Source organism: Habropoda laboriosa, unplaced genomic scaffold, assembly GCF_001263275.1.
Source record: "Habropoda laboriosa isolate 0110345459 unplaced genomic scaffold, ASM126327v1 scaffold578, whole genome shotgun sequence".
Lineage (NCBI taxonomy): Eukaryota > Metazoa > Arthropoda > Insecta > Hymenoptera > Apidae > Habropoda > Habropoda laboriosa.
The window spans coordinates 1901596-1915429 of NW_017100941.1; the positions used below are offsets into that span (position 1 = coordinate 1901596).

Sequence of the window (13834 nt, forward strand, 5' to 3'; positions counted from 1 at the left end):
TATTCGAAAAATTTCAATATTATATTATGCTTTATTATTATTTTTTTAAATTTAAAATAGTGTCTAGTTAGCTATGATGTTCGAAATTTTTAGTCGACGACATTCATTTTACTTTAATTATTCTAAACATTTGAGGCACTGATGACCACAGATGACAGGAAGCAATCTGAGGTCAAAGGTGGCCACGTGGCAGTCAACGTGTTAAGGAAGTTTTTCGGTGATTTTCAGGTGTAACTCGTTTTAGGTCCAGCTCGTATCTTCGCTTATCAACAGAAGTGTTTTGTAATATATCGATAATGATCTATATACTGTGTTTTTCGGGAAGTATTCTTTCGTCTAACTCGTATTTTGGTTCTTGACTGTATTTGGTTTGTTTATGTTATGAAACTCGAGGAAGGATTTTTTTGGTGATTTTTAGGCGTAGCTTGGTTGGCAGAGCATTTGTATGGTTTGTGCGATGTTGTTGTGAAATGGTTGTTTACGTTGGAGCTTGCAAGGAGGTTCACTTTCGTTCGAAGTTTGACGTACAGTGCTGAGGAATTTCAGTTCGATTTATTCGAGTGGTGTTGCTTAACGCGTTTCGTGCCATGAGAAAAATATGAGTTTTGGAAGAAGTTTGAAGTGAAGTTACATAAAGTGACAAGAGTATTTTTATTTTAATCTACTTTTGTGTAGGTGTTTTGATTGAGTTTTGAATTTAACAGTATTCTTCCACTCTTAAGGGGGTATTCTAGTGTACAGCCATTTTTTTAGGCTTCTTTGCAAATTTATTGTAGAAATTCAGTAATAGTTATTAACATAAGCTTTACTCCTATGTATTTACTTCTCCTTGGAGGATGATTACAAATTTTTTCGTTGAAAAATAATGAAATTTGACTGCAATGGAGCGTGTCAAACTCGGGCATGAACAAAAGTCTATTTCTGAAAACTATCGTGTACCATGGGTGGTATAATAATTTTATAAACAATGTCACAGTGTTGCTTGAGAAATTCAGTTTTGCCAGTTCTATTGTCTATCAATTTTTTACTTTATTAAATTTAGCAAATCTACCGCTGCTTCCTTGGTTCATAATGCAGTAAATTACAGAATGTACAGTTAGATTCCTATTTTATATCGATTAAACATTTCCTTAATTACGTGTGAACTTACTTCATTATCGATCTATGGTCTGGAAACACCTTGTAATCTTTAATTACAGCATAGCACAATAAATGCTTTAATTACATTTTCTATAATAAAATTTTTCAAATGTTTGTGTCCTCTATTTCAATTCGTGTGTCTCAAAACAGAAAAAAGTTGGAAAAAGGATGTTTCTATTGTCCTAAATTGAATAGTGACTTGTATAAAGTAAATACATCGAACCTGTACATTACGTTAATTAAAAACAGGTAGCATAAGTAGCTGCTGAATTACTTGCAAGTGTCGTTTGATACGTGTGTGTACTTGTATCTTTCACTTATTCGATGAAACGTGTTTATCTTTTTAACGTCATTGACAGAATAGTCATCATAAATTTCCTATTTCTAATTATAAATCTGCAGTATCGACGAATGATACAGTGTGTAACAAAAGTTCCTAGACTCTGATTTTAATAATTTATTACGATGAAATGAGAGACAGTAAAAAGGAAATCATGACAATTCTATCGAGTGACCTCAAGTATACAAAATGTTTAAAATTAAAAAAAGAAATGCCGGTGTGTATATTAAACATTTTTACGATCTCTGTCAAATTTTTGTTACACACTGTCTCAGAAGCTATCGTCGATAAATTTCCGGGAAAATAGGAAGTTAGAAACGCCTTCGAAATGTCAATTAATTCTCTTTTAACCGAGATGAAACTTCATGTTGTACCTATCCGAAGAAAGTACCGGTGAATATCACGTAGAATGATCATTCGGCGATATCTGAATCGCCTTGAAAACGCTGCATCTTAATTTGGGAGAGTCGTAATTGATGTTCCTACTTCATACGCTGCACGTGGAACACGTGAGCCACTTCCAACGTTGAGAGATCGCTTCGAAATTTCTATTATCATTGACTAAACGTTGCATACATTAATAAACATCTCCGGTAAATTTCGTATATTTGAGTGCATTTTTGGGAAACGTGAGATCTTCCAAAAATTGTCTAGAAATTGATGTTGATTTTTCTTCTAATTTTTCTAAATTCTTCTAAAATGAATAGGTACGGAAAATCGCACTTCAGTTTAAATTGCTAGCGAATATTAGCTTTATTTTGCCATCGAATTAACGTGAAAAATTGCAGTTCACTTTTGAGTTTTAACGACGTAAATAAGGAAAACGGTATGTTTACTATTCCCTGCAATAAGTGGAGCTAATTATAAGTAGGAAATGAAACGCCTCGCTCAGGGAATCATAGGTGTAATTTTCTCTGGGAGTGCATTAATTGCTCTAGAAATTGGGAAAACGAAAATGCTATTTCGATGCATTAAACGCAGTGAGGGGATTATATACATCGACTGTTATCAATTTGAGAAAAATACTATAAATTGCAATTTAACCTATGATTAAGAGCACCTTTGAATTTCATCAAACTTTGTAATAACAGTTATGGGGCTAACGAACTACCGTTACATTGTGCCTGCCGCGTATGTAGAAAGCGCTTTTACGATGCAATTAAACTTAGAAATGCAAAAGACGCAAAGCTACGCTCGAAGTAAAAGTACAGGTATCCTTCAAAATGTATGCACAGTAGTATTTGGTCGAAGTAATTAGTTAGGAAAATATGCAATTTCCAGGAATTAAATGTGGGCAAATTAAAATAACAGAGGGAATCACGTTAAATAGTTTTTTAATTTTTAAATTTAAATACTTCATCCCTTGAAATTCGCTAGTTTGCACCGAAGTACGAATATTTCACGTTGATCTGTGAGATTCGGTGTCTCTTTATTTTCTTCTTTACACCTTCCAATTCAGCGTCTTTATTTTCTACTTTTGCCACTGTTTTTATATCGCGAATCTTACGTTGCGATTTGTTTCACGGTGGATTTATTTCGCTCTTCAAGGTGTTTTATTTGCTGGCGTTCTAAATTCGCGACGTAAAAACGGCGATAAACCTAGAAAAGAAAGACACTGAATCCTGGAGATTAGAAGAATCCCAACGCGAAATATTCGCAGGAGTTGTACGAAATTTTCGCCGGCACAGCGAATATTTATCATTGACCAGCGAAATTCAGTGTCTTTATTTTTTTTAATTGCAAATTTAAGGTCCCACGCACCTTCCAATTCAGCGCCTTTCTTCTCTACGTTTGTCATTGTTTTTATATCGCGAATTTACTCGCGGTAACGAAGAAAACTCGAAGAGCGAAATGAATCCTCCGCGAAAAAATCGCTATAACTTCTCAGTCTTCGCAGAAATTTTCCCCATCGGTGTGAAAACACGCATAAGTCACCATATTACGCATACTAACATAGCCATATTAACATTACCAAGTTATCGTACATAAAAATTGCACTCCTGCAAATCTATCGCCACGAAATTATCCACAGTCGTTGCCAATATTTCGCATTGCTCTTGAGGTCCCATAACTCTTTTCCAATCCTCGTGTCTCAAGGTCTGCACACTACTCGTATCTGGTCCAAGCAAAACCAGGCTTTCACATCACAAAAACTACCGATTTCGGGATCGACAATTTTGTACTAACAAATTGTGTCCCCAAGAAATTCGACACACACACACACACATCAATGGAAACACGTGAAACCAAATACAAGCGTAAACTGAAATGAAATCAATAACGTGAACAACCTGCTTTATCGGTCATGATTTATACACGATCCAAGAGCCGGTTTCTCGGAAGAAAATGCGCTTACCTACTTTCATTACCGCGACCAGATGACGATCGTGTGCTCACTTTCGGTATCATCAATGGAAAGACGAAGCGAATGGATGCACAGGTGAGACTCGTTTGCGCTCTGTCCTTCGCTGCACACGATCGCTGTTACCATTCTAAAACTTGTCCCTAGTCGCTGGTTAGGTTCATTATCAATGTTACTATTTGTGTACGTTCTGCGAGGAGATGCGGAGATTAGATGGAAAAAGAGAAATTCCTCTTAATCGATGCAGGGGATAATTGTTTCATCTGATCGCGTGAAATGCTTGTGAATCTGCAAACAAGAAGTGATGGTTTGTTAATTAATAATAGAATATATGAATAATTTGTGTATTGGAAAATAATCTGTTACAGCGAATAAGCGAGGAGTACTGTTTTCTGCTCAGAATAGTGAAAGAAAAGTATCTTTGATGTTTTCAATGTTCTTTTGTAATGTAAATTCTGAAGAAAATGTTTCTAATAAATTATTTTACAAATTTTTAGTGGTACAATATTGTAATAATTTTTAGAAAAAGTAATTGCATTGTCACTTTACCAATAATTTTTCCTTTTATTAGAGAAAATAAAGGCAACGAATTTGTAAAAGTTTGTAACTTTTAAATGAATTTAATAAACACTCAAGATTTGAATAAATAACTTAATTAATTAGTACTGAGATATCAATGGTAATTAAGAATTTAATATCACATTGCAAAAGTATAATACAACATTTAATCCATAATACTTTGTAAGTGAAAACCAGAGAAGTATAAATTGAATTTAAAGAAAAGTTGAGTCGCAGTTGCACCGAGGAAAAATCAAATGAATTTTACATGAACTTTCCAAGGCTGATAACAATGTGTTACGAGAATAATGAAAGAGCAAATTACATCGTCGCTATCTGGTGACTCGAGATTAATCAATTCCCCTGGTACATTATCTGTACAGAACAATATTTTCTATCGCGACGATAAACCAAGTCAACGTTTCTCAGCTGGCCGTCTTAGAACTTTCCAAGGGGAAAGTTCTTTTCACGAGGCTGTTTTCGCGTTCGCAGCTGCAAGAGTCGATTTACAATTTCATTTGATATCTTTGTTTCTTTATCTACAGTTGTTTCGCCGTCTCTTCCGGCATCGTTTAAAAATTTTTAGACAATCTTTCTCCATGGTTGTAATTACACTCGAAAAGAACAGAAGCTCTCGCTGTACGTTCGCTTTTTTTTTTCTTACTATTACGTTAATTCTAACCGTGGAAAATTTCTCTTTTCGCTTCTAAATCATTTTCACGTGTCTCTGTCGTGCAATTATTTATTTTGATTTCAATTGCATTTATTTTGTAGAAATTTTATTTTCATCGTTTTCCAAACTGATTTAGATCCGAGGAAATATATTTAATCGTGGAATTTTTTGTTATCTTAAGAAATTGTAAAAGCGAGTGTTTAGATTGTAACTTAGGATTGCAGAGTGGAACTATAGTGCAGTACAAATGTTACTAAAATTTCGTAAAAACTTTCGAATTCGTATAAGAAAAGCTTATTAATTTATTCTTAATTAAATGCAGTTTCTCTCTGTATTCTTTATCCGCTGTTACACTTGCACAATTTTAATTTGTGTGCTATAAAACTTATTTAAAAAAAAAAATGCTTAAATCATATCAAATTGATTTACACAGGATAATTATACCGACTTCGTACTTATCACTCTTAATTCAAGATAACAAACCACAGGAAACACCTAATTAAAAATTTCCAGTAAATCTGTTACAGGAACAATAACTCAGAAACGTCTACCAGCAATTTAACCCCTTGCCCTGTAACAATGAGTCAGACTCGTGGTACAGATTCAGGTGAAGGTATGACAGAAACAGTTATAAATTTTCTTTCTAAATTTAGTTTTAATTTATAAGACTGGGAATTATGAAATTGCAGAGAAATTTCTTACTTCACGCGGTGATAAATTTATAAATACCTTACGTTTGCACGCGTAGTCATAAAGGGGTTAATTCTTCGTTAACCCTTTGCGGTCCAAATCATTTGATCACTCTCGGGCAGTACCACGTAGTTTCTACTAATACTAAATACTAAGTTTGAGTATAATACTAATTGTCATTTATAAATTATAATTTATCATATGGAGTCTGACTCGACATAGGACCGCAAAGGGTTAAGCGAATATTTCTCCAACAAATGAACAAACGCTACTGGCGTGTTGTCAGTCATTCCCGTGAAACAGCAATCAACACCGGGTCACGAAAACTTGCAGCAACCTATCGACGATTTCCAGCGATGACGATAAATTCCGGCAAAGTAGGAGGCAGGTTCTGTAACTATGGTCTGCAATGTTGAAACCTGCGGGGCACATTTTGCGTGACTTGCTTAGACGATAACGAACATCGTTCAAGCCTTTTCCCGTATCACCGGTCGATACAGTTTTACCTCGGCTAACGAGCCGGCAATGCCTTCACGTACGTAACAGCCGATCGTTTCGTGATAATCGTTCGTCATTGTCGAAATTACCGGCGCGATGACCAGTTAAACGTTTAGGACCAGAGGTATGCGGAAGGAAGGAAGTTGAAATAGTTTGGACGATCGTAGCTTTCCATTGGATGCAAAAGTCACTGACTCTATGCACGGCTGGATATTACGCAAGGAATATACGCGATTATGCAACCTACGAATCTTCATATAACGTTACACCTGTGCCACGAACGTGATGGCGGTAACCTCGATGCACATAGAAGAAGGTCAATGCGCGTGAAGTAATGCTCACCTCGAAACAGAAGTACATCATGACATGATTATTTGGCACATTGCCAGCTTCGTTGCTTTTGTCATTTATCCTGTAATCCTTAACACCGTGTTCATACTAATTCGTCCCTTTACAGGTGGGTGTACGAGGAATTTTATTCGACCTAGGTAACGTTTTGTTTTAGTCGGTTTTGAGGGGAATGGAGGTTTCGAAAGGATTCTGTAGTCAATTAGAAATTTTCTCATGGTGTGGTTCTGTGTGTTGCGAAATTCTGGAAATTGGTGGAATTGAAGGAGAAATAACGATTCAATTGGAACGTTTTTTTTTTTTTAAGCGGAGTTTGTTGTAGATTTGTGAAAGTTTGGTCGTTATTTAAGTAGTAAGTCTGAAACAGAAATAGAATTTGTGTGAAAGTAATTCTAAAATTTTGAAAATTCGGTTTGTTCTGAGGAAAAAATTGAACAGTGAATATTTGCCAAAGTTAGAAATAAAGAATTAATTACCAACATTTCTAATCATGATTGTAAACATAACGTCGTGTAATGCTGTTTTTAAAAATATCGTTAATGTAAATTACAGCATGCGATGTATTTTTCACTGATTAAAATTTAATAGGAAAATTTATAAACTGGATATTAAATTGTTGTAATTATTATTCGGTTTGAAAGGGATTTAACAAGTTTGATATATAAATTATCCAATAGAAGATATGATTATATTTTTTCTTTTATAGTTCTGAAGATATATCTTCAAGAAATTTTTTTAAATCAATTCTCTTCGTGTAATATTGTTACCACGAATTCTCTCTAACTAAAAATACTATCAGTGCTCATGCAAGACCAACAAACTTGTTTGGTGAAATTCAAATTACGTCCAAAAATTGCGCCAGACAATGCGTAACAAGTTAAACACATGTTACAACAACGTTCGCTAAACCAAAAATAAATATTCATGCTCTCGAAAGAAAAAACACAATAGGATCATAATTTTCTTCGAAATCCTTTGAATGGGGGCGCTCATTCGCCGAGTTAAACTCCGTGAATTACCGCATATGCATATTTCTTGGGCTGTTGAGAGGATAACCGGTGTTGGGACATCAAAAGGAAATGTCGTTGTACCGTAGAAAAGTCTTAAATTGCAACAAGAGGACGCGTCTGGGAACGTAAGAATTTCGGTGGAGATCGGACAGATAAAATAGAAATTCGTGCCGCTTTTGAGCTTGTTCGTTGTGTGAGAAAGTGACTGCAAATTCTATTCTTTCGTTCCCCGTGAATTTCGTCATTTTACAATCGAGAAAAGACAGAGTTAACGCGAAGAAGCCTGCTTCGCAGACGTGCAAGTCTGGTTGTCATTGTTGCAGGCGATGAGTGCAGTTGCATTCACTAATGATCCGATGGTAACGTAACGATGCAAAAGCGTGCAGCGTGCATATTTTATATTTTTATCGAGTTAAACGATTAACGCACAGTAAATAGATTTTTTTATTTAACTCTCGAAGGGAGAAGAGAAATTTAATTTCGAAAACTCTTTTCCTTCAAATATACACATTTCAATTTTATTACGAAAGAATCGTTTTCTAAAGTTTGATTTCACCACTCTAATATTTTTCTAAAAGAAATTTTACGTTTTAGCATAAAAGTGTTTCTCTGGGTATTAACGTGAGAACTTTTAAAAATCAGATAACGCAAATTTAAAAAATTAAATCTGCGAACTATATGCACACTGCAGTTTCCTATATTTATTGGCTGTCACAATTTAAACATTAACCCTTTCTTGACCAGTGAGATAATTGAGTACTTGAATAAAACTTTATCTCAATTTAGTATGCACTGCAGAAAAGAAGAAATTCTTAAAAAAAATTTCGAAAGGGTTAACCTCTTGAACTTAGATGAAATTGATTTATAGCACTTTCACACTCGTTCTCGTGCAATTACCACCGAACAAGTAGTATTACTAGACTGGTTGTTGTTTTCCAATCTGACGTTGCATTACCATTGTTACATATACATAGTTGAAGTAAACCGAACGTCCTTTATGTTGAACGAACGTGAAGGTCGGTAAAGAAATTTCGTAATTGAAATTCCAGTGGACAAGAGTTCCGGTACAACTTGATACAGTTCAAGCCAGTTGGTTCGCCTTCTGTTATTTTTATCACACAAGGAATTATTTGAAAGGCCGTTTGTTACGAACTGGTTACGTGAACTGGTCGAAAAACGGGAACAATTAGAAAGTTGAAGGATATAATTTCTGATCTCGTGTGTAGGTTGGAAATGTCTATTAAGATTTATTTCGCCTTTATTATTATCGTTATTATTAACAAAAATTAAAACGAAAGATTTACCTGCAACTTGTGTAAACTAAATAATGAGAGAGAGAGAGATTCGTGGGTGAAGAATACTTTGAATTTTCATTTGACAAGGTTATATCAGTGTTACGATTATGAGAGGTGTTTGTTCGTGTTGGTCTCGCCTAATTTATTCCAATCTAATTTACCTTACGATAATCTAATTACAAATATAGTAAGCGTGCTGAATTTATTGTGCAGTCCCGCGAGACGCGAACTCGAAGACGCAGCTTGACAAAGCGAGGTTCCCTGTTGAATTCGAAGAAAATTGTTACTTGCGACGTGTGCAAGCTGCGTTCTCTGCGATTAAAAAACCAGCACGGACGCCTACCGTGGAATGTGAATTTTTTTATTTACAATATTTTTACAAACCTTCTCACCACGGTATTAACGGTTTCGACACGTTTTTCACAACCGTGGAATGGAAATGAAAGAACTTCCTTAACTTATCCGAACGACAGAACCATGATGATCCTAGATGTAATCGAATTTTCAAGAAGAAACCAAAAACATTTTCATTTATATAAATTTATTTACTTATAATTACTCGAGATAATCCACCGAAGAAAGAAGAAATGGAAGAAAAACTGTTCTCGTCATTTCCACACCACGTTCCATCAAATATGTTCACCACGTTTGATTCCAATGGCAAGAATGAACTCGTACTCTTATCGAAGAAGCAAAAGTACGACGCGGTAGGCAGCCATGACAGTGACTTGCTTATTACCGAAGAAAACATCGAGGACCTTCACCTTACTCATCTACCTTATTCAAATTAAAATAAACAGTACGCAAGAACGAAATAGTAAAAATGAAAAAGTTAATTCAACATCCATCGAATCGATCGAATTTCTCGGCAAACACAGTCCCCACCATGTTTTCCTCGGTGATAACTGATACGCGCGACCTTCGAATCACAGTGCCGCCCATCGTGAATCGATGAACCGCGCCGCGATCACGGCGATACCTAGTAACGCCGTTCGAGGCATCGCGTCTTCAGACAGTACGGACAAACCAAAACGCACGGGGACCACCCTGATAAATACGGGAGGGACTAGAGGACCTAGTAGTAACCGAAACTGATGTCGTGCAACGGCGGTGCAACACCCTGCGGCAGAGCGTAATCCCTAGCCAGCTGATCGAGTATACCGCCGCTTTGGCTGCGCGGTTGCGGTTGGGAACGATGTTCCTGAACGGGAGCAGGACCAAACTGGGCTGGTCCCTGATTGTACAGTTGGGACGGTGGTACCGGTTCCTCGTTCTGCTGAAGAATCGCGGTCTGTTTGGACAGGGCAGATTGGGGTGGTGCAGCCGCGGCAGGCGTGAAAATTTGCGGTTTAGGGACGCTTTGGTGTTGCCTGGGTGGTAATTGCGGCGAGTAAACCGCCTGAGTGTGAGATTGGGGTTGTTGGTAGGCCGACTGGTCGTACGGGATTTGTTGCGGTAGGGGTGCAGGACGAGGCGCAGGCGCGACAGCTCGTAGTGGCGCAGGCCTGGCAGCCTGTTGTTGGTACTCTTCCTGGTAGTTCTGTGCTTGTAAAGCTTCCTTGCTGGTGGTCTCGTCTATCAGAGTGGGTGGCGCGACGGTGATACCCTCGCCGGCCGGTTGGAAACCGTATTGATTCGCTCCGTACTCGACGACACGTACTTTACCGGTGTCGTCCACGAAACCGTATTTACCCTTCACCTCGCCAGTCGGTAGTTTCGTTTCGATCTTGAACGAGCCGTCCGCGCCCTCGAATCCGTACGTGTACGAGCCGTCCTCGTTGTGCCTGTTTATCTGCTTCAAGATGGCCACCGGGGTTGGTTTGGGAGTGGTTGGACCGGCCGATTGTCGATTCGGTGCTGACTCGGAGGCGTAACTTCGCGGTGTCGGATGAGCTGGTCTAGGAGACTCATAACCCGAGTACTCGTCGACGTAGTTTCCACCTGGTTGCTGGTATTGCTGTGCCGATACTGCCAGTATGGCAGCTACCAATAATAGTACCTGGAAGAAGGAAAGAACGGTGTTTGCTGAGGGTGTAATTTTCAACGAGCGTCGAATGATTTTATTTAGAACGATAGATGTACCGCGGCTGAATGTGTATATTACATTTTTTATCAATTTGTCTCAGCACACTTTTTTTTTTTGTAGCTTACTGATGGAACATGAGAAAATCTCTCCTTTCTAATCGATTACGAGAGTATCTCTCGTAAGCTGCGCGTAAGGATTACAACTGCAATTATCAAACGCCCATTATTTCCGCCGGTTACGCTCTGCTCGCAGAATCGTAACGATTGCTTCTCGTTTTCCAGAGAATCAGTCTATTCTTACTCGTTGTAATTAATCATGCGGATATTTTTAACTAGCCTACCTCGACGTGTATTTCTTACGTGAAAAATTCACGAGCTACTTCGGTGAATAATTATCCATATAGAATTACGAACTTGTTTTATCGAAATAGATAAACTATATGTTGAGATGCAATGGTTTGTTTGTAGAATGTAGGGGGAATGTAGAATTTCTTTGGAATGTAAATAATTATCGTTCTCTGAAGAACATTTTGCAACAGAAACGTTCTTCTTTTTTCTCTATCTTTGGTGCAATCGAAATTTTGCGTAATTTATCGGCGAACAATGGAGAAAAGGTCCAGTGGCTACAAGGCTGGAGGTGCAAATTTAATCGTCATGCGGTCAACAACATCACGCGAAGCGTTATGGAGTTGTTTATCCGAGACTTGATAAAACGTAATTGCTGGCAGAAAGGTCCGAGCGCGGTGATGCATGACCCTCTGAGTTACCAGAACCTTAACCGCCAGACGTGACTTTATTACACCACCGTCGCGTAGATAACCGCACTCGAAGGATACCGGATTCTTAACGGCGATATACGGTAAAAGTCTCGGACGGCTAGTTCGATCGGCGACAAATTCTCGTACCTCGCCAGGCGAAACTGGAATATTCGTGTCCCCCTCAGGAACGCGAATACACCGATCGGTAAATTGACCCTCGGTAAATTGCACGCGTTCGAAAATTGTCGAGTTTTACTGCCTTCCATCTGTGCACCGTACTTCCTGCAGTTCCGCCCGAATGACCACGAACGAGAAACGCGCTTAACTATCGCCCCGCATTATGCCCCGACATAATTCTCGAGCGTATTCCTGCTCTCGGTGTAACTCGTTATGTAATTCAGTTTCTTCGTAGGCGGCGAAGAAAATCAACCGAGTGCGCACTTTCGTCATTTTTTCTTTCTTTTCGGTTAACTTTGGAAAGTAACTATCTACGGCGCGATAAAACAGCCGGAGGATGTTGAATACGCGGTTCGATAACGCAACCATATGCACCGTTTCCATGGTGTTGCGCAATCGTAGACATAATTGTGATTCAGTTGCGATATTTTTTACGGTCGGATAATAATCTTCGTGGAAACAAAATTAGCGGGAATTTTGCGTTCACGGGTCGATGTGAAATTTCTCCGCGTTTTCAAACGTCGATCACATATTACGAAGTCCTCGATTGGAATAGCAATTGATTTTCGCTTCCGAACTCACGAACTCTACAAACTATCCTCTCTATCTAATACAATCTCATCCAGAAGATCGCCGAATCGTTCTGTCCGTTCTAACGAGTCAAGGTCTTACGAGATCCAAGTTACGGTGCACCAGTAATGCACAAATCACAAGCACAGTTCCGTCACGATGAGAAACGATCACATCACACGCGAGACTTGCCAGCCGTTCCACGCTAAAAACTCAACGATCAATCATCGTGGCTGACAAACAAAGCCAACGACGATCCACCGACGACGTAGCGATGATTTACGACGATAGCGTGTGCGACGACGCGCGGATTCCCGATGAAAATTTCGTACACGAAGGGCTTGACAATTTTAGAGAAGAACGACGACGTAGATGATGATGGCGCACTGACGAATACGTACCGTCGCGACGGTGTGCATTGTGTTCCAGGTGGTTGGTGTGTTAGTGTGTGTGAATGTAAGTAGGCAGCGAGGCTAGAGTACCAGCGGTTGCTCGAACTGAGGCCCTCATATACCTTACTGGGGTCCCCCGTTCCTACCCCCCTCTTGCCCTCTACACTCCTGTTAGCTCTGGGGGACTTTCACTATCTATCCGACTCCTGTATATACGGCCGCCTTGTCTCGTTACAGCACCTTATATCCCCTAAATATTCCCCACCAAACTGGCCCGGTTTCTCGGGAATCTGGAAAATCGATCGGCAACTGCTGGACCACGCGACACTTCCACGTTATACGACGCATTCCCGTGTGTCGCGCGGTCATTTTTCTCAGCTCGCGGGAGGAGACTTTGAAATTGCCGGAGATTTTTCTCGATCGTTTGATAAGGAAAGTAAAACGCGCGCGGAGGCGTAATTGTTTCGTTGCGAAACAAGTTTCTCGGAGATCTTTTTTTTTTGTTGATTCAGCGTTCATTATATAAATCGATTAAGTCGACGATGGCGGGTATGGTAGATAAATAGAGGAGAGGATCGTTTAGGCGTGGAGTTTTCGATCGAGAGAGTGGATCCAATTTGTCCCAGTGTCCTCTTATATTACCGTTGCAGTAACTTGTATACGGCACACGTTGCTCGGCAGGTTGTTCTGGTTTCTCGAGACTCTTGAAAATCATTCTTAAGTTCCCGATTCGACTTACCAATCTAGCGCTGATCAATTTTTATTGTCTGTCTAAAACCTTTCACTGTATGCTTGATCCTTGCACGTTCGGTCACCATATGTGTTTCATTACGGCTGGTATCAGTTTATCCGTTTCGAGTTTAGTCTCTCTGGACTAGATGGATTTAAAGTGTTCGTCGATCGTTTGGATTTTCAGTTAAGTTGTCGGAATTTTCGAAATTTGCACAGCAAATCTGAGTATCGTATTGTGGTGTAATTACGAAACTCGTTGATCTTTT

At 38.8% G+C, this 13834-nt stretch overlaps 1 protein-coding gene across 1 annotated transcript; it reads right to left on the reverse strand.

Moving 5' to 3' along the window:
- Nucleotides 1-9989: 9989 nt before the first annotated feature.
- LOC108577584 (zinc finger protein jing) lies at nt 9990-12908 on the reverse strand. Its single transcript, XM_017940767.1, has 2 exons — nt 12846-12908; nt 9990-10913 (listed from the first exon to the last, which is right to left on the reverse strand). Exons 1-2 carry the CDS (start codon nt 12861-12863, stop codon nt 9990-9992), a joined length of 942 nt encoding a protein of 313 aa, XP_017796256.1. The 5' UTR covers nt 12864-12908.
- Nucleotides 12909-13834: the final 926 nt, after the last annotated feature.